Raw genomic sequence first — 21,371 nt, 5'->3', positions numbered from 1 at the left:
TTACAAAAAATAGAAGATTTTTACTACATCAAAATAAAAAGGTTCTGGGGCTCCTGGCTGGCTCAGTGGGTAGAGTTGTGTGACTCTTGATCTCGAGGTTGTAAGTTTGCGCCCCATGTTGAGTATGGAGATTACTTCAAAATAAAATTAAAAAAATAAATAAATTGGGGTGGGGCGCCTGGGTGGCTTAATCCATTAAGCGTCTGCCTTCAACTTGGGTCATGATCCCAGAGTCCTGGGATCGAGCCCTGCATCGGTCTCCTTGCTTGGTGGAGAGCCTGCTTCTCCCTTTCCCTCTGCTGCTCCCCCTGGTTGTGCTCTCTCTCTGTCAAATAAATAAATAAAATCTTAAAAAATAATAATAACAATAATAATAAATAGGGGTGCCTGGGTGGTGGGTCAGTGGGAGGAAGTCTGCTTGTCTCTCTGTCCCTCCCCCTGCTTGTGCTCTCTGCCTCTCAAATAAATAAAATCTTTAAAAATAATAAGATGGTGCCTGGGTGGCTCAGTGGGTTAAGCGTCTGCCTTCAGCTGAGGTCATGATCCCAGAGTCCCGGGATTGATTCCCACATTGGGTGCCCTGCTTAGCAAGGAGTCTGCTTCTCCCTCTGCCATTCACCCTGCTCGTGCTCTCTCTCGCTCTCTCTCTCTCTCAACTAATAAAATGTTTTGAAAAGTTAAAAAAATAATAAAAAGCTCTCTGTGTAGTAAACTATCAACAAAACTAAAAGACAACTTACTGGATGGGAGAAGATATTTGCAAATGATATATCCAATAAAGGTTAGTATCTAAAATATATAAAGAACTGATATAACCCAACATAAAAATACTCAAATAATCCAATTAAAAAATAGAAGACATGAACAGACATTTCTCCAAAGAAGACATACAGATGGCCAACAGACACATAAGATGCTCAACATCACCCTTCATCAGGGAAATGCAAATCAAAACCACAATGAGATATCACCCACATCTTGATCAGAATGGCTAAAATAACTCAAGAAACAAGTATTGACAAGGATGTGGACATACAGGAACCCTCGTGCACTGTTGGTGGGAACGCAAACTGGTGCAAGACAATGGAAATTCCTCAAAAAATTAAAAATAGAATTACTATATGATCCAGTAATTCCACTACTGCGTATTTACCCAAAGAATATGAAAATATTAATTCCAAAGGATATACACACCCCCATGTTTTTTGCAGCATTATTTACAATAACCAAATTATGGAAGAAGCCCTAGTGGCCATCAATAGATTAATGGATAAAGAAGATGTGAGAGATACACACACACACACACACACACAGAGGAATATTATTCAGCCACAAAAAAGAATGAAATCTTGCCATTTGCAACAACATAGCTGGAGCTAGAGAATATAATGGTAAGCCAAATAAGTCAGAGAGAGAAAAATACCGAATGATTTCACTTATAGGTGGAATTTAAGAAACAAAGGAACAAAGGGAAAAAAGACCCAAAAAACCCTCCAAAACAAAAACCAGAGTCAACCATAGGGAACAGGGGCGCCTGGGTGGCTCAGATAGTTGGGCGTCTGCCTTCGGCTCAGATCATGATCCCAGGGTCCTAGGATCGAGCCCCATGTCAGGTTCCCTGCTTGGTGGGAAGCCTGCTTCTCCCTCTCCCTCTCCCACTCTCCCTGCTTGTGTTCCCTCTCTTGCTGTGTCTCTCTCTGTCAAATAAATAAAATCTTAAAAACAAACAAACAAACAAAAAACTATAGGGAACAAATAGATGGTTTCCAGAGGGGAGGTGGATGGGGGGATGGGTGAACTAGGTAAAGGGGATTAGGAGTACACATAATCTTGATGAGCACTGAGTAATGTATAGAATTGTTGAAACTATATTATATACCTGAAACTAACCTATATGTTAACTATACTGAAAAATTTTAAAAAGGTAATATTTATTTTAAAAATAGATGATTTAAGGGACACCTGGGTGGCTCAGTTGGTTAAGCGTCTGCCTTTGGCTCAGGTCATGATCCCAGGGTCCTGGGATCGGGTCCCGCGTTGGGCTCCCTGCTCTGCGGGGAGCCTGCCTCTCCCTCTGCCTCTGCCTCTCTCTCTCTCTCTGTCTCTCATGAATAAATAAATAAAATCTTTAAAAAAAAATAGATGATTTAATTAAAATAGCTCAGCTGGATAGTTCATGCAATTTGAAAATTATATATTGATGAAAATCTAGAACTTAATACTAAATTTGCTTATCAGATTTTTATTCCTAAAACAAATTTTTCTATGACTATGAGCATTTATATTTTTATTATGTTTCATCAACAACAAATTTACCAAAGTACTAAAAAGAAAATAATGATCATGCTTTGAAGTTTTAAAAAAAAATGCCTTTATTTTATTTTTATAAGAATTCCAAGGGGCGCCTGGGTGGCTCGGTCGGTTAAGCATCTGCCTTCGGCTGAGATCATGATCCCAGGGTCCTGGGATTGAGCCCTGTGTCAGGCTCCCTGCTCATCGGGAAGCCTGCTTCTCCGTTTCCCTTTCCACTGCTCATGTGTACACCCTCACTCTCTCTGTCAAATAAATAAATAAAATCTTAAAAAAAAAAAAAAGAAAGAATTCCTTTGGTAAGTAAAGCATCTCTTCATTTTAGGATCAGAGATAGTAAATAAAAAGTCAAATATCTTGCCTAGTGCTAGAAGATAGTTTTTTCTTTCTGGTATCCTACCTGGGAATAGACAAGAAATAGAATTAAAAAAAATACTCATGATCCACCGATACTGTACTATTTTCCTGTTAATAATATAACTTCACAGTGGGAAGAATTTGAAAAGATTTTACAAAGTGACCCTTTGCTTACAAGGTTGTTTTTCAGCTGATGATATTATGATATAATTCTCAGTAAACTATCATTTTTTATTGCATTGTGTTTTCAACATCGCTGTAATTTGAGAACACTACTAATGATAGGAAGATACATATATATGATTTTACATTTAAGTTTCTACTTTTTTTTCAGGTATGACAGCAGTTATCTGTACTTACCCTCTTGACATGGTGAGAGTACGCCTAGCATTCCAGGTGAAAGGGGAACACACTTATACAGGAATTATTCATGCATTCAAAACAATTTATGCAAAGGTATTTCACATTTACTTTTCTCACCTATATTGTGCCCCCCCTTTTTTTTATGTACGCTCTGTGCTCAACATGGGGATTGAACTCTTGACCCCAAAATCAAGAGTCACAAGTTCTACTGATATTTTGAATGTTATTTAAACTCTTTTATGGTTGATATTAATAATAATTATGACACATCTATGTTTAAGGGTGGGTTCCAAAATAATTTTTTCATTGGAATGTAGGTTTTGTTTTTATGATGTTTTCATACTAAGCACAATATAATCTCACTTCTAATTTTTCTTCATTCAAAAGGAAGGTGGTTTCCTTGGATTTTACAGAGGCCTGATGCCCACTATATTAGGAATGGCTCCATATGCAGGTATTTTCAAATTTGGCAGAATCTTGATCTTTTATTCTTTTCTAAGAATGATTTTTAAATTTTAGCATTTTGTACTCAAGCCCCTATTCCATTTAGATTTATTTTTTTCTTCCTTAAGGATAACCATTTGATCCAGGACCATTTATTAAATAGCCCCTCCTTTCCCCAGTGATCTGCAGTGGTGCTTCTAAAAAAATAATAGAGTGCAGTTTTCTGAGTCTTTATATTTGGTAGGACAAGTCCGTTTACCTTATGCTTTTTGCTTTTTTTTTTTTTTTAAGGAATGTAAGAACTATAGATATTCTGCTATTCCATGCACATTTTAGAATCAGTTTTTGATATTGCACAAAAACCCTTGTTGGGATGTTGAATGTCTTGGACATTTTTGTTAGATATATTTATAGATACCATATAAGCTGTGTTGTGTCTTTTAGAAAATTACATTTCAGTTTATTGTTTGACTTAATTTTATATGATCTTATAGCTAGCCATTATTCTACTTATTGATATTATAGCCAGCCACCATGTTACTTGTAGATGCTTTGGGGTTTCTGTGTGGGCAATTCATATCCTGTACAAATAATATCATTTTTTAAATTTCCATTCTAATCCTTATTTCCTTATTTATTTATGTTTATCTTAGTTTACTGTAATAGCTAAGGACCTACAATGCAGCAGTGGATAGAAGTGATGATACTGGGCATTTTGGCTCCTTAATGATTTTAAAGGGACTATTGTAATACTTCTTCACTTAGCATAATGTTGATGTATGGCGTTAAGGAAGTTTTGGTAAGAATTTTTATGTGAATTGATGTTGAATTTTATCAGACATCCTTTCCTGCATTTACAGAGGTGATCATAAGTTTTCTCCGTTAATCTGTTAATATGATGAATGACATTAATAGATGTTCTAAGATCAACCCAAATTGGTTATGACATCATGACCTTTTTATATCCCGTTGAATTAAGTTTGCTAATTGTTTTTAGAAGTTTTACATCTGTATTTCTAAATGAGATTAGCTTGTAATTTTCTTTTCTTATAATATCCTTGTGTGGTTTGGGTATCAAGGTTATATAGGTCTTATAAATGAGTTGAAGAGTATTTCCTCATTTTCCATCTTCAGGAATAATCTCTATAAAATAATTAGAATTATCCGTTTCTTGAAAGTTTTCATTGTGGATGATTTTTAAGTCCTGGTTTAATTTCTTAAATGGTTGTAGGAACATTCAGGTTTTCTATCTTTTGTGAACCATTTTTGGTAATTCATACCTTTCTTTTCCATTTTAAACTTGACCCTTTTGTATTAGTTTTCTTTTTTTTTGGCAAAAGAATTCCCTTATTTCTTCATATTTTTTTAATCTGTTCTATTGTCATGCCCCTTTTTTTCATTTTTATTTGTTTAATCAGTTATTAGATTTTTCAAAGAATCAGTTTTGGCTTTTATTTTCTTCTCTAGTCTACCTTTATTTTCCATTTCATTGATTCTTGTTCATTTCTTAATTATCTCCTTCTTCCTTAGGTTTATTCTTCAGTTGGATGCTTACCTCATTCATTTTCAACCTTTGGGTTTTTTTTCCCCTAATGTAGGCCCCCCTCTCCCCCGCCAAATCCTGCTTCAGCTGCATCCCATGAGTTTATTATTTATTGTTTTTGCTTAAAATGTGGAAAATTTCAAACATATTCGAAAGTAGGCAATAGTGTAATGAGCCACCATGCACCTAGCACCTACCTTCAACAACGATCAACTTACTACCAGTCTTTTTTCATCTGTGCCCCTAAATATTCCCTCCACTCTCATCCCAAATTGTTTTAAAGCAAATCCACTTTATTTCATCCACAGTATTTCAGTATTCAGCTCCTCTCTATGCTTTTTTTATAAAGCATAACCATATACCATCATGAACTTTAAAAAAATTTTTTTTTTTTTTTTAAGATTTTATTTATTTACGACAGAGAGATACACAGCGAGAGAGGGAACATAAGCAGGGGGAGAGGGAGAGGGAGAAGCAGGCTTCCCGCTGAGCAGGGAGCCCGATGCGGGGCTCGATCCCAGGACCCTGGGATCATGACCTGAGCTGAAGGCAGACGCTTAACGACTGAGCCACCCAGGTGCCCAAATTCTTTTTTTTTTTTAATTTTGTTTATTCATTTGAGAGAGAGAGAGAGAGACAGAGACAGAAAGAGCACAAGTAGGGTGAGAGGCAGAGGGAGAGGGAGAAGCAGAGTCCCCGCTGCTGGGAGCCAGACATGGTGCTCTATCCCAGGACCTGGAGATCATGACCAGAGCCAAAGGCAGACACTTAGCCACCCAGGTGCCCCTAAAAAAGAATTCTTTTTTTTTAAAGATTTTATTTATTTATTTGACAGAGAGATAGCGAGAGCAGGAACACAAGCAGGGGGAGTGGGAGAGGGAGAAGCAGGCCTCCTGCCGAGCAGGGAGCCCGATGTGGGACTCGATCCCAGGACCCCGGGATCATGACCTGAGCCGAAGGCAGACGCTCAACGACTGAGCCACCCAGGCGCCCCAAGAATTCTTAATATTATCTAGTATATTCATGGTTCAAATCCCTGCCCCCTCCCCTTAACTCATAATTAGTTTTTGGATAGATCCAAGTTAATATTTCCTGGTATATCTTTTTTCATCCTTTTATTTTCTACTTTTTCGTGTCTTTATGTTTTAGGTATTTCTTTTGCAATCATTATATAACTGGATATTTTTAAAAATCTGGTCTGTAAAATCCTTAATTGCCAATTAGCCCACCTAATAGTTGTGATTATTGATAACATTTGTACTTGTTTCTATACTTTGCTATTTGATTTATACCTGTGGCTTTTCTTTTTATGTTTTCAAAAATTTCTTTCTTGTTCACTGATTTTTCTGAACCTTACCCACTATTTTATAAATGTATAAATTTATTTGCCTCCTTCTGTGGTTGATGTTCTTTAATTATGAGCCCATTACTTGATCTTAATCTCCGAGTTTCAGATCCAGTGATTCCATCTTCTGCAAACCCAGTGGCAAGATCCATCTCAATAGCTTTCTGCTATTGGCTTCATTGTACTGAGTCACTTCACCTCTCTCATGGGCCCACAATTCCCAAGTGGGCTCCAGCTTATATTTTTGGAAGGCTGTGGTGCTGGGGTTTTTGGAGACCTTCTCACCCTTTTTGCAAGTCCAATAACAATGACAAAGTCATTCAGAATACCTAGATTGTGGGTGCCTGGGTGGCTCAGTCATTAAGTGTCTGCCTTCGGCTCAGGTCATGATCCCAGGGTCCTGGGATCGAGCCCCGCATCGGGCTCCCTGCTCTGCAGGAAGCCTGCTTCTCCCTCTCCCACTCCCCCTGCTTGTGTTCTCTCTCTCACTGTGTCTCTCTCTGTCAAATAAATAAATAAAATCTTAAAAAAAAAAAAAGAATACCTAGATTGCTGTGTTGGAAGCAGAACTTTAAAATTTTTTGCTCTATTTTCTTCTTTAAATTTTTTGTTTTTAAAATATATTTTAACCTAATTATAGTGTATATATAATTTTGTTTCTTCATTTTCCCCCATTTCCCAAACATTTTTCATATATTTGAATACTCTTCACAAATGTCCTTATTAGTTGCATCATATTTCACTGAATACTATTCCACATCATTTATATATTTCTAATTTTTTCAACTTATATTTAACTTGCTATGAATTTCCTCATTGTGAGCTTTTTCAGATGTTAGATTAAGTCTTTAAAATAGATTTCCCAAATGTAAAAGTATATGAATATTCTAAAATTGTATACCATCAATTCAAAATACTATAATAAGAATTCTGTATAAAGAATAAATGCAGGGACGCCTGGATGGCTCAGTCAGTTAAGTGTCTGCCTTTGGCTCAGGTCGTGATCCCAGGGTCCTGGGATTGAGTCCCGCATCCGGCTCATTGCTCAGCAGGGAGCCTGCTTCTCCCTCTGTCTCCTGCTCCCCCTGTTTGTGCGCTCTCTCTCTCTCTGACAAATAAATAAATAAATCTTTAAAAAAAATGAATAGGGGCGCCTGGGTGGCTCAGTCGTTAAGCGTCTGCCTTCGGCTCAAGTCATGATCCCAGGGTCCTGGGATCGAGCCCCGCATCGGGCCCCTGCTCCGCGGAAAGCCTGCTTCTCCCTCTCCCACTCCCCCTGCTTGCGTTCCCTCTCTTGCTGTGTCTCTCTCTGTCAAATAAATAAATAAAATCTTAAAAAAAAAATGAATAAATGCATATATTGAGGTATTCTCCTAGACTGAATTTTTGTTAGTGCTCATTTCTTGTTAAGCATCATGTATATTTTAAATATTTTTTAAAATTTAGTAGATATCAAGTTATCTTTTTTTTTTTTTTAAAGACTTCATTTATTTATTTTGACAGAGAGAGACACAGCGAGAGAGGGAACACAAGCAGGGGGAGTGGGAGAGGGAGAAGCAGGCTCGCTGCTGAGCAGGGAGCCCGACACGGGGCTCGATCCCAGGACCCTGGGACCGTGACCCGAGCCAAAGGCAGATGCCCAACAACTGAGCCACCCAGGCGCCCCAGATATCAAGTTATCTTGAGTAATGTTTAGTTGATAGGATTGCTTGAATTCTATTCTTTATTTTGTTAATGTGAGACTTTAATGGGTCAATTATAAAATCATGTAAATGTTCAGCAAGCACCAAGTGCATGTTATTGATAATATTTATTAGATTTCACGTGTCTTGTGATCCAATATGAACATTTCTCTCATGGTCACAACTCTTCCTTGAAGACAAAATTAGACACTGAGTTAAAATAACAATTCTTTGTCACTCCTAAAGTTTTTGCTTTTATCTTACCACTGTCATTGTTATTGTGAATATCAGTTGTCATATATACTTGTAATTACTAATCATGAATTTAAGTTTTACTCATGTGAAACCTTAGAAAACTACTTAATTCTATTAATATATAAGGTGGCATTTATACTCAACTACTGCCTTTATTCAGTAAACTGAAGTATAAGTGTATGAAAACCACAGCTATAATTTTTATAGATGGTTATTTTGCCATCTTTAGGCTATTTATAAACATTAATTAAACCTTTTTCTTATAGAATAAGCCAAACATCAGAAATCAGGAAATGTATAGTTTGTTCCTTGAGTTAATTGTTTATTACGAAGAATGGTGTCTTTTCATGGTTAATGTAATGTTAAGCATAGTGGTGAATCTGTATTTTGTATTTCAGGTGTTTCGTTTTTTACCTTTGGTACCTTAAAGAGTGTTGGGCTTTCCCATGCTCCTACCCTTCTTGGCAGACCTTCATCAGACAACCCTAATGTCTTAGTTCTGAAAACCCACATAAACTTACTTTGTGGTGGTGTTGCTGGAGCAATAGCACAGACAATATCGTAAGTTTCTTCATTAACTTAATTCAATCAAATTGCAGTTTCTCAGTCTTGATTTTCAGCATTAATCATTTTAGTTTTTCTAATAGATTATTAAAACACAGGATACCTTGCAAAATATAAGCAGTAATTGAATACATTTTTCCAGATGTAGCACTTTAAGCATTTTATAAATAATTAGGTGCCAAATTGACCAAATTAGTTTGAACCCATCCAAATTCCTGTGGATTCATTTAAAAGAAAGAAAGACGGGTGCTTGGCTGGCTCAGTCCGTATAGCATGCGACTCTTGATCTCAGAGTTGTAAGTTCAAGACCCACATTATCTCTAATAGAGATTACTTAAAATCTTTAAAAAATTTTTTTTAAATGAAAGAATGAAAAAAAGACAGCAAGCTAGAAAGAATTACTGTGTATGGTCTTTACCCTGGGCACCTGGGTGGCTCAGTCAGTTAAGTGTCTGCCTTCGGCTCAGGTCATGATCCCAGGGTCTTGGGATTGAGCCCCACATCGGGCTCCCTGCTCATCGGGGAGCCTGCTTCTCCCTCTCCCTCTGCCTGCTGCTCTGCCTTCTTGTGCTTTCTCTCTCTTGATCAAATAAATAAATAAAATCTTAAAAAAAAAAGGAAATGTTTAAAAAAAAATATGGGGTGCCTGGGTGGCTCAGTCGTTAAGCGTCTGCCTTCAGCTCAGGTCATGATCCCGGGGTCCTGGGATCGAGCCCCACATCCGGCTCCCTGCTCTGCGGGAAGCCTGCTTCTCCCTCTCCCACTCCCCCTGCTTGTGTCCCCTCTCTCGCTGTGTCTCTCTCTGTCAAATAAATAGATAAAATCTTAAAAAAAAAAAAAGTATGGTGTTCACCCATATTTTCTCATGAATTTGCCTTTATGAGTTTCTGAAATTTGAACCATTTGTGTGTGTTTGTGTGTGTATAAGGAGGCACTTCTCTTGCACTAAATCTTGAAGGCCACCTTTGTGCCAGACAGTGTACTAGGCTTTGGGACATTTGCTGAAGGAAAAACAAAGTTATTGCCTCAAAAAGCCTATATTCTTATTAAGACAGTAGCAATACAATGTAATTATATATTAATAGAAGTTGTAGTGGGAATATAGATAAAGGTATTACTATATTGTAATTGGAAAGGTGATTTCCAAGAATTCCCCAGCCCAAGAGAGATTGAGTAGATGAGATCAAAAGAGGCTGGAACACTAAGAAGCAGGAACTTCTCAGGAAGAAGAAGAAAAGCTTTCTGTGACTGAGGAGTATCCTGAAAAACAGGAAGTAGTAGTGTCACAAAGACAAAAAAGTATCCCATGGAAAAGAAAAGTCAAAGTAAGATAAGTACCGAAACATAAAGTGTTCATTGGATTTTACAATTAAGAGTCACTTTTGCGAAAGCAGGTGTGTGTGGAAGTAGATCATAGGAGGTTGAAGATTAAAAAGAAAAGGTGTATGGTTTACTTTTGGAAACCTGACTCTGGAACCTTGCTCATTTGCAGAAACATGATCACCCTGTAGCTACCTGATTCTCTTCTTGCTTTTACTGCCTTTTTTCTTTACTACTCACTTCCAATTTAGATCCTTAAAATCTCTCCCACTTCTTTTCTTAAACTGTATTCTACACCTATAGACTCTTACCAAATCCAAAGGCTCTCTCTCAGTTCTTTTGCTTCCTTCCAGTTGTCCTAGTTCTGGGTTTTTGTAACAGTACCCTCTCTTGGCAGTCAACCTTTCTGCCCTTCCCTTTTCAGGTGTTTTGCTGATTCATATCCTCCTCTTCCTACCTATTCATGCTGATTTGTTAAAGGCCCAGCCTGACCTCAGTCCTCTGCTCTTCCCATAAATATCTAGGATAGCTTATCTATCTTTATGGTTTCAATGGTCACTTCTGCACAGATAAAAAATTCTATTTAAATCTTCATCGCTGACTCTCCATTACTTCTCTAGCAAGTTCTTGGATGTTTCTACTTGGACTTCTGCCATCAGTGCAAACTCCATAGTTCAGATACTACTTTCTTGTCTTCCTCTTGGTGACAATCCTCAGCTCCTAGCTTTCCTATTTGTTACTGATAACCATTAATCTTCTAGCCCTGGTAATACCTCAAAATCAATTTTCATATTGTACATTTCCAAGTATCACTCTGTCTTACCATGTTTTACTATAGAACACTGCCTAGCGTGCTTTTTCTTTCTTACTATTATTTCCCATGTTCTACTCCTTGTACCTGGTCTTCTTACCTTCTCTCCTTTCTACTAACCAATTCCTTGTACTCACATACATCTTTTCCTGCTTGGAAACCAAATCCTTCAGGTTGAGGTTTTTGTCCCTTAATTCTCATAAAGTTTCTTCCTCTTACCACGCTCCTTAAAAAATAATTCCTGGAGATGCTATTGAAATGCATATGGAGCTTCAGTGATTGGTTAATGTTATTTCTTAAGCTGTTCGGTTTAAAAAACATGGTTTCTTTTCAATTATAACATTTCATTGTAAATATAAACATATATAAAAGTATATCATTATTTTTGTCATATATCATTTAGGTATATATTATGTACCATGGAGATCTTTGAATAAGAAAGTAGAAAGCAGCTTGTCACACTGGAGAATGTCTCTAAGACTCAATTTATTAATGTTGGGATAATAGTACCTACTTCATGCAGTTGTGAAGATGGAGTGCGATAGTTTATGTAAATTGTTTAGCATAAGACCTAATACAAGTAGTCAATATTAGCAAAATAAAAGTAATTTAAAAAAATCACGTGGGGTCCCACTCCTAAAAGAGATTACTTTTGTATATTTCATTTTAGGTAATTTTTTTTACATAGAATTTTCTCTGTCTTCTAAATGCAATATGTATATTGTTGGTTTTTGCCCTTAAAGAAAAATTTTTGTTAGTCTACTGTATACAGGGGGACTTGCTGAATACTCTTAGAGTAGTGGTTCTCAACTGGGGGTGATTTTGCCTCCAGTGGACATTTATTTAATGACAATTTTGATTGTCACAGCTGAGGGTATGCTACTGGCATGTAGTGGGTAGAGGCCAGGGATGCACTTAAACATCCCACAGTGCACAGGATAGACCCCCACAACTAAGAATTACCCCCACAACTAAGAATGTTAATAGTGCCAAAGTTGACAAACCCTGTCTTAGGTTCCAATAATGAAAAATACCCAGTTTGAATCTTCAGAAAGTGGCATTTAATTTGGTCTTGAGGAATGAATAGAACTCTATATTGTAATGATGAGAGAGAAGAATTATCTAACCCAATGGAACCACATAAGCAAAAGCAAGACCTTTGTATTGCTATTTAATTTATTCATGTGCTTATATACTGACTCCCAGATTCGACAAAACAATAAAGGTATAGGAACACATTCTTTTCTAAGGAAATAATATATAGGGCTTTGTATTCAATAACTGTTGCGTAGAACACTAAAAATCATTTTTAAGTCCTTCTGCCTTTTTCTTCTTTTAGCTACCCATTTGATGTAACTCGTCGGCGAATGCAGTTAGGAACTGTTCTCCCAGAATATGAAAAGTGCCTGTAAGTTCTCTATTTGTCATTGTTCATTTTCTTTAGGAAATGTAATGTTTAAATTAAGTAGGGAGATAGGACTGCGGTCTTACCAGTAGTCCAGGTATTATTATGAGATAGTGTTGCTAGTAAATGTTACAGGCATAGTCCAAACAAAATAGATTGTACTAATGAATCCGGCAATTTGGTGCATAATGCTTATACTTGTTTGGAGTGAATTGCTGCTTTATTGTGATTGGGATTGTTTTTACACTTGCCTTCCAAAAGCTATTCAAGATGGCATTTTGGCTTCTTTTAAAAATGCTATTATGGTGGCGCCTGGGTGGTTCAGTGGGTCAAGCATCTGACTTCACTCAGGTAATGATCTCTGGGTCCTGGGATTGAGCCCTGTGTCCATCTGGGCATCGTGCTCAGTGGGGAGTGTGCTTGTCCCTCTGACCCTCCCCCTGCTTGTACTATGTCTCTCTCTCTCAAATAAATAAATAAAATCTTTAAAAAAAATTCTGTTACGGATCCTGAAATTGTCTCTTCTTGAGTGGGTATAACAGTGCCATCGTTTAACCGTTGTCTTTCAGTACCATGTGGGAGACTATGAAGTATGTCTATGGACACCACGGAATTCGAAGAGGATTGTATCGTGGTTTATCTCTTAATTACATTCGCTGTGTTCCCTCTCAAGCAGTGGCTTTTACAACATACGAACTTATGAAGCAGTTTTTTCACCTCAACTAAAGAAAATCATGATTTCTTTTGCTTAATAATATCTCAGAGGGAGAAATAAAATGTTACTTTAATTTTGGGAGGAACATTACTTGAAGGGGATATTTGCCTTGTCACAGGAACCGCTGGTTTTTTAGTACTTGATTTTTTTTTTATTCATCACAAATCAAAAGTGCTTACTTGTGCTTTTTGATGCCAAAAGTTATACCTTAGAACATTGAAAAAAATTCCTAAGCTGATGCTGGCTAATCAGTTAGGTTATTTGAAACTGTTTTAAAGTGTTATTTGGAAGTAGAACTAACTTAAAATGGGATTCAGGAGGTTGCCATTAGCTTTATCATGCTTTAATTCCAAGCTTTAATTATAATCATGATTTTCAAAGACTCTAACATTGGTTATAGGCTTGGTTATATTGCAGCAGAATGATGAAAACTGAATTTTTAAGTTATATAAAACATAGCTTGGGGGGGTGCACCTGGCTAGCCCACCCAGAAGAGCATGCTCTTAATCTTGGGGTCATAAGTTCAAGCCCCACTTTGGATATAGACATTACTAAAAATTAAAAAATTTTAAAAAACCCTTAAAAACACGTAGGTTAGGTGCCAGCATTGAAGATTATTCTTATTATCTCTTTTCTCATAATTCTGCTCCACTGCATAAAAGGACTGACACTTTTTCTTTTTGTTTTTAAATAAAATAAATGTTGTATTTAAAAATTAGCCTTGTAGAAACTCAACAATAAATGAAGAATTTTCAGGTATTGCTCATATGTTATTACTAGGTACTAGGTACTATCACTGACTTAAATTTGTTTTTAAAAGTCAATGTATTTCCCAAAGGCAGTAATAATAAATACTGAATATCTTTGCTCTCAAAACAGTTAGCATTATAGATTTGTTTTTGTTAGGTGATTTGGTATACACTAGAAAATTTATTTAAGTGGAGTGTGAAATACCCATTAATATAGATGTGAATGTCAAAGAATGTTTTGAAGGTATTTTGTCATGATACATCAACTAGTTCTTCCATGTAAAATAATTTTAGTGCAATATAACCTTTAGAAACGTAAGACACGATTTAATTGCTATTCTTTATATTAAAATGGTTTAAAATATAAGAAGTCCATTTATTGTGTTTAGAATACTTTTTATCTTTTATTGTAAGCATGACAGAAATGGGAAGGGAACAATTATAGTTGTCCTCAGAAATAGTGATTTGTAGAATTGATGTGATTCTTCTTGATCAATGCAAACTATTTTAATTGTTCTAACTTTATAATTTTTTTTATTGAGGTAAAATTGACATATAACAATATATTAGTTTCAGGTGCACAATGTAATGATTCAATATTTGTATTTACTGCAAAATAATCACCATAATAAGTCTAGTTACCATCTAATTGATGTATTAGAAAACTAAGCTGAAGGTGTTATTTCTGCTTCAATTTTAATTTTGTTTGCATAAAAGATTTTTTGTTATACCTTGGTAAAAATTAGATGAACTGGTTTCATTTTCAAAGTCTTTATTTTAAAATAAATATGTATCTTTGTATGATTTGTAAGTGTACCCACAGGTAGAAATACATGTGTTCTTAAAACTATTTTGTATATCTTCATTTCTGGGCTACATTGTAGCTAAATATTGTTATCAAATCTCAAGATAATTTAAATGTATGAAATAAGTATCTCATGTTATCAATAAAAGAGGACTGCGAATATTTTTTTAAATAAAAATTTGCATTCTATGTCAGTTATAGAATACATAGGATATTAAAAATAAATTTTATTCATATTTTGGCCATTATTTCTCTTTTTTAACTATTCACATTATTAAAAAATATTCACATTATTGAAGCACAAATGCTAAACATAAGTAGTCAGAACAGAAGAATATTTAAAATAATAACTATATTTATATCTGATTTATTTCAGATTAATGACCCAAAGTGTATCTTGCCAGGTTATCTTCCACTGAAGATTGACTATTTCTGTTTTGATTTCCATTGTTACTCTTCCTGCCTTTTGTGGGAATAGCCCTTTGATCTATAGAATGGGACGGTGATCTGGTCCAGCGATTGATAAGTGAGGTACCACTCCTAGCTCTCAAGGGTATGGAGTTAGAAAAGTTAACGGGTATATATAATTACATCTTACCCTATTCCTCCTCTGGGTATTCAACATCCATTTATTCAGCACCCATTGTGTGTCAGGCATTATATCAGCATTATGGAGAGCTTACCTTGGGAGGTCTGTTAGCTGTACTTTCAGTCTGATATGGATGTCCTACAGCATCTAACTTCAGGTATTTCTCTAATAGAGTATGTACTACACTTTATGGCAACTGCCTGTTTACCTATGTGCCCCCAAGTTGGTTCTCTCAAGGACAGAGCTATGCCTTCATCCCCTATAAGGAGCACGGTGTGGCACCATAATAGGTGCTCAGGGATGTTTACTGAAGAAGGATGGCTCAGTCCCTGTTTTTGGAGACTTTATGTTCAGTAGGGAGAAATAAGGCACAAACAGCCCATGGGAAGAGCAATTTGAAAAGAAATTCATTCGGCTTGTTTCATAGAAATGTCTTGTTGCTAATTTGAGCCAAGGTGAATGGCAAATAATAAAGCCTGTATTATATGAGTAATGCATTGCCTTGAGGACTTGGGCCAATGATAGCTGACACACTTGAATAACAACTGCACACTTTACACAATTCCTCACATCCATTCTTTGAATAACAGACACTGTGTTAGGCCCTAGAAATCAATGACAATAAGTCATGTGTATTTCCTGAGGACTTAACTATATTCCATGGTTTGTTTTATGCACTTTTGATGCCTTAACTGTATCTCTACAACAATTATAAGATAGCTACTATTTAATACCCCTTTTTTACAGGTAGAATAATGGAGGTTCAGGCAGATCAAATAATTTGCCCAAATTCACACAATAAGTGGTGGATCTAGGATTCAAATTCAGCCAGTCTGAATCTACAGCCTAACTCGCCATGATGCTGTACTTCAACACAGTAGTATCCTATTCAGATGAAACGCTAACATCAAATAAATTTGGACATGTCAATAAACATAAACTAATCAAAAATGATAATTTACAGAAAGTGCTTATTAAGTAAGTAAGTAGATCACATGATATGGAATAATTGTGGGATTTAGGGATCAGAGAGCTACTTTAGAATGGTCAGGGAAAAGTTTCTTTGATATTCTATACTTTAAACTGACACATGAAGGATAAAAAGGAAATAGCCATGCAAAGTTGTAGGGGAAGAATGGCCCAGGTGAAGAGAATAGTCTCAGGAAAAAGCTTGGCTTGCCATAGGAATTGTCAAAAGTCCACTGCAAGTGAAATATTGCGAATGAGGTAGTAGCAACAAATGGGGTGGGAGAAGTAGACAAAGGCAAGGTCATGGAGGGCTCTACAGGATATTGTAATACTTTTGTCTTTTATCCTAAATGCAGTGGAAATGCTTGAAGGTTTTCAGCAGGAGAATAAAATTGTCTGATTATGTTTTTACAAAATTTGCTCTGCTTTGTCAACAAAGCTTGCAGTTAAAACAGAAATCAACAAAATTTAAGGCCATAGAGAAAATAACAAACCCCAAAATTGCTTCTTTGAAAAGATCAACTAATTGATAAACTCCTAGCTAGACTGATCGCTAAAAAAGAAAGAACATAAATTACTAATATCAAGAATTAAAAAGAGGACATCACTATGGATCCTACAAATATTGAAAAGATAATAAGGAATTTCTAATAATTCTTTTCCAAGGAATTTAACAACAGGTGAAATGGACAGATGCCTTGAAAATTACAATCAAAACTACCATAGATGAAATAAAATATGCATAGCCAATTAAAGAAATTGAATTTATCAGAAATTCTTCCATAAAGAAACTCCAGGCTCAGGGCACCTGGCTGGCTCAGTCGGTGGCATGTGAGACTCTTGATTTCGGGGTTGTGGGTTCAAGCCCCACATTGGATGTAGAGATTACTTAAATAAAATAAAATCTTAAAAAAAAAAAGAAAAAGAAACTCCAGGCTCAGATGTGAATTCTAATGAACATGTAAGAAAAAAATAATCTACAAACTCTCAGAAATTATAAGACAGCATTCCCTAACTCATGATGCCAGTATAACTCTGATATCCAGGGCCCCCGGGTGGCTCAGTTGGTTAAGCGACTGCCTTCAGCTCAGGTCATGGTCCCAGGGTCCTGGGATCAAGTCCTACATCAGGCTCCTGCTGGTCTGTGGGGAGCTTGCTTCTCCCTCTCCCTTTGCCTGCCACTCCCTCCCCCTGCTTGTGCTCTCTCTCTTTATCAAATAAATAAATAAAATCTTAAAGAAAACCCACTGATATCCAAACCTGAAAAAGTTGTTACAAGAAAATAAAGTCACAAACCAAGTATCTTTAAGTAGGCTCCATGCCCAGTGTGGAGCCCAGCGTAAGGTTTGAACTCACAACCCTGAGATCAAGACCTGAGCTGAAATTAAAGAGTCCGACGCTTAACCAACTGAGTCACCCAGGCGCCCCAGACAGTATCTTTCAAAAGCAAAGATGGAGAAATTCTTAATAAGATATTAGCAAATCAAGGCACCTGGCTGGCTCAGCTGGTAGAGCATGCAACTCTTGATTCCAGGGTCATAAGTTGGGTGTAGAGATTACTTAAAAAAAATTTTTTTTTTAAGATTTTATTTATTTCTTTGAGACAGAGAGAATGAGAGAGACAGAGAGCACATGAGAGGGGGAGGGTCAGAGGGAGAAGCAGGCTCCCTGCCGAGCAGGGAGCCCGATGCGGGACTCGATCCCGGGACTCCAGGATCATGACCTGAGCCGAAGGCAGTCGCTTAACCAACTGAGCCACCCAGGCGCCCCTACTTAAAAATTTTTAAAAATAAAAAATAAAGTAGGCAACATATTAACAAATTAAACCCAGTGATACATAAAAAGTTTATTATAGCATAACCAAGTTGAATTTATCCTAGGATTGCCAAATGGTTTAACAATCTAAAGTCAATAGTGTAATTTCCAATAATAACAGCATAAAGGAGAAAAATCCTTCAATACATGCAGAAAAAGTACTTGGAAAATTCACCATTGATTTATTATAAAAACTAATCACGTTAGAACAGAAGAGACCTTCCTCAATCTGATAAGGGGGCATTTTGTCAGATTACATTTTCCAACAATACGTCCCATCTCACATGCTTTTCTCATGTGTCATTAACAGCCCATCAAGAGGTAGAGACTATGTTCACCTCCTAAATCTGGCTGGGTGGACCTAAGACTACAGTGGAAGTGATGCTATGTGACTTTTGAGGTTACCTCATAGTGCTGAGATGGCTTCCATCTGGTCTTTAGGAATGCTTGCCCTTGGAATCCAGTCACCATGCTATGAGGAAGCCAAGCAGCCTCTGTAGAGGAACTGACAGCCAGCATCAACTTACCAGCCATTCGAGTAAGCCACCTTCAAAGCGGATTCTTCAGCTCCCAGCTGATGCTTTGTGGAACAGAAACAAGCTTTCCCCACAGAGCTCTGCTCAAATTGAAATTTCACAAGCTAAAAAAAAATTATTGTTGTTTTAAGCCACTAAGTTTGGGAAGTTTGTTTTTGTTTTTATATAGTATTAGATAACCATAACAGTTATCCATGAAAACCCAACAGCTAGGGCGCCTGGGTGGCTCAGTTGGTTAAGCGACTGCCTTCGGCTCAGGTTGTGATCCTGGAGTCCCGGGATCGAGTCCCGCATCGGGCTCCCTGCTCAGCGGGGAGTCTGCTTCTCCCTCTGACCCTCCCCCCTCTCATGCTCTCTCTCTCTCTCAAATAAATAAATAAAATCTTTAAAAAAAAAACAAACCCAACAGCTAGCATCATACTTAATGGTGAAATATTGAATGCTTTCCCCCTAAGATCAGGTACAAGGTAAGGATGCCCAGTGTCACAACTTGTATTTAACCAGTGAACATAGGTAAGGAAATGAAATAAAGAGCATAAAGATCAGAAAGGAAGAAGTAAAACTCCCTCTAGTTGCAGATGACATGATTATTTACATAGAAAGCCTTAATGGACCTATATCATAACTATGAGAAATTATAAGTGAATTTATTTATTTATTTATTAAAGATTTTATTTATTTATTTGACGGAGAGAGACACAGCGAGAGAGGGAACACAAGCAGGGGGAGTGGGAGAGGGAGAAGCAGGCTTCCTGCAGAACAGGGAGCCCGATGCGGGGTTTGATCCCAAGACGCCGGGATCATGACCTGAGCCTGAAAGCAGACGGTTAACGACTGAGCCACCCAGGCGCCCTATAAGTGAATTTATATCTCAGAATATAAAGTAAATATAAAAATATACACTGTTAAAAAAAAATTTATTTTCGGGATGCCTGGGTGGCTCAGTTGGTTAAGCGTCTGCCTTCAGCTCAGGTCATGATCCCAGAGTCCTGGGATAGAGTTCCGAATCAGGCTCCTTCCTCGGCGGGGAGCCTGTTTCTCCCTCTGCCTGCCACTCCCCCTGCTTGTTCTCTCTCTCCCTCTCTCTCTCTGACAAATAAATAAAATCTTAAAAAAAAAAAAAGGAAGATTTTATTTTCATTTTTATTTGTAACTGCCCCCCACCCTCCTGGTCAAAGATTTTATTTTTAAGTAATCTCTTCATCTAATGTGGGGCTTGAACTCACAACCACGAGATCAAGAGTCTCATGCTCCACCAACTGAGCCAGCCAGGTGCCCCTAAAAATATAAACTTTTATGCACTATCAGGAAGCAATTGGAAAACAATTTATTATTTTTTTAAAGATTTTATTTTTAAGTAATCTCTACACACAAGGTGGGACTTGAACTCACCACCCTGAGATCAAGAGTCACATGCCCTATGGACTGAGACAACCAAGCACCCCTGGAAAACAATTTAAAAGCAATTTCATTTAGGGGTACCTGGCTGGGCATAGAGCTTCCTTAAAAAAAAAATTCAGGGGTGGCTGGCTGGCTCAATCAGTGGAGCATGCAAATCTTGTGTGGGTTTTGAGTTTAAGCGCGACATTGGGCATAGAGATTACTTAAAAAAAAAAAATCTTTAGGGGCACCTAGGTGGCACAGTCAGTTAAGTGTCTGACTCTCGGTTTTGGCTCAGGTTGTGATCTCAGGGTTGTGAGATCCAGCCCCACATCGGGCTCTGTGCTCAGCTTGGTGTCTGCTTGAGGATTCTCTGTCCCTCCTCCTGCCCCTCCCACTTGTGCTCTCTCTCTCTCTCAAATAAATAAATAAATCTTAAAAAAAAAAATCTTTGCGGGGCGCCTGGGTGGCTCAGTCGTTAAGCGTCTGCCTTCAGCTCGGGTCATGTTCCCAGGGTCCTGGGATCGAGCCCCGCATCGGGCTCCCTGCTCAGCGGGAAGCCTGCTTCTCCCTCTCCCGCTCACCCTGCTTGTGTTCCCTCTCTTGCTATGTTTCTCTCTGTCAAATAAATAAAGTCTTTAAAAAAATAAATAAATAAAATATTGCAACTTAGTAAAAGATGTGCAAGAGCTCTACTCTGACAATTAAGAAATGTTGCTGAGAGACATTAAAGATTTGTATAAATGGAGAGATAACCCATGTTTATGAATTAGAAGACTATAGTGTAAAGGAATTAATTTTTCCAAGTTGATTTATAGATCAAATGCAATCTCAATCATAATTCCCGTAGGCTCTTTTTTTTATTATTATTTTTTAAAGATTTTATTTATTTGGCAGAGAGAGAGAGAGACAGAGAGAGAGAGAGAGCACAAGCAGGGAGGAGAGAAGCAGGCTCTCTGCTGAGCAGGGAGCCTGAGGTGGGGCTAGATCTCAGGACTCTGGGATCAGGACCTGAGCCAAAGGCAGACACTTAACGACTGAGCCACCCAGGTGCATGAGAAAACTTTCTGGAGTGATGGTAACACATTCTTTACCTTAGTAGGAGTTTGAATTAAACACATTTGTCAAAATTCATCAAATGGTACACATAAGATCTGTGCATTTTTTAAATGTAAATTAAAACATTTTACATATGAAACTTACATTAAGTTTTAAAAGTACCATAAAGAAATATTGAACTGTAGCTAATGATATACATGCTGAAGTGTTTAGGGATGAAATGCGCTGATGCCTGCTATTTGTTAGTGCATTAAAAAAAAAAAACTTGAATTCATGGATGTACAGAGGGATGGATAGATATACATGTGATAAATCAAAGATAGCAAAATGTTAATTATAAGATCTAGGTGGTAGC

At 37.2% G+C, this 21,371-nt stretch overlaps 1 protein-coding gene across 2 annotated transcripts in view; it reads left to right on the top strand.

Annotated features, from left to right (window-relative positions):
• LOC118017998 (graves disease carrier protein) overlaps nucleotides 1-14,913 on the top strand; it is a 49,281-nt gene extending 34,368 nt beyond the window's left edge. For both annotated transcript variants that reach the window (XM_035016421.1, XM_035016430.1), the window contains 5 exons: nucleotides 3,002-3,123; nucleotides 3,418-3,484; nucleotides 8,698-8,860; nucleotides 12,334-12,402; nucleotides 12,969-14,913. In XM_035016421.1, coding sequence (XP_034872312.1) covers nucleotides 3,002-3,123; nucleotides 3,418-3,484; nucleotides 8,698-8,860; nucleotides 12,334-12,402; nucleotides 12,969-13,125 — 578 coding nt within the window. In that variant the 3' untranslated portion in view covers nucleotides 13,126-14,913. The remainder of the gene's footprint in view (nucleotides 1-3,001; nucleotides 3,124-3,417; nucleotides 3,485-8,697; nucleotides 8,861-12,333; nucleotides 12,403-12,968) is intronic.
• Nucleotides 14,914-21,371: the final 6,458 nt, after the last annotated feature.

Source organism: Mirounga leonina, unplaced genomic scaffold, assembly GCF_011800145.1.
Source record: "Mirounga leonina isolate KUSES-001 unplaced genomic scaffold, KU_Mleo_1.0 Mir_106, whole genome shotgun sequence".
Taxonomy (NCBI): domain Eukaryota; kingdom Metazoa; phylum Chordata; class Mammalia; order Carnivora; family Phocidae; genus Mirounga; species Mirounga leonina.
This window is presented reverse-complemented; position numbering and strand designations above follow the sequence as displayed.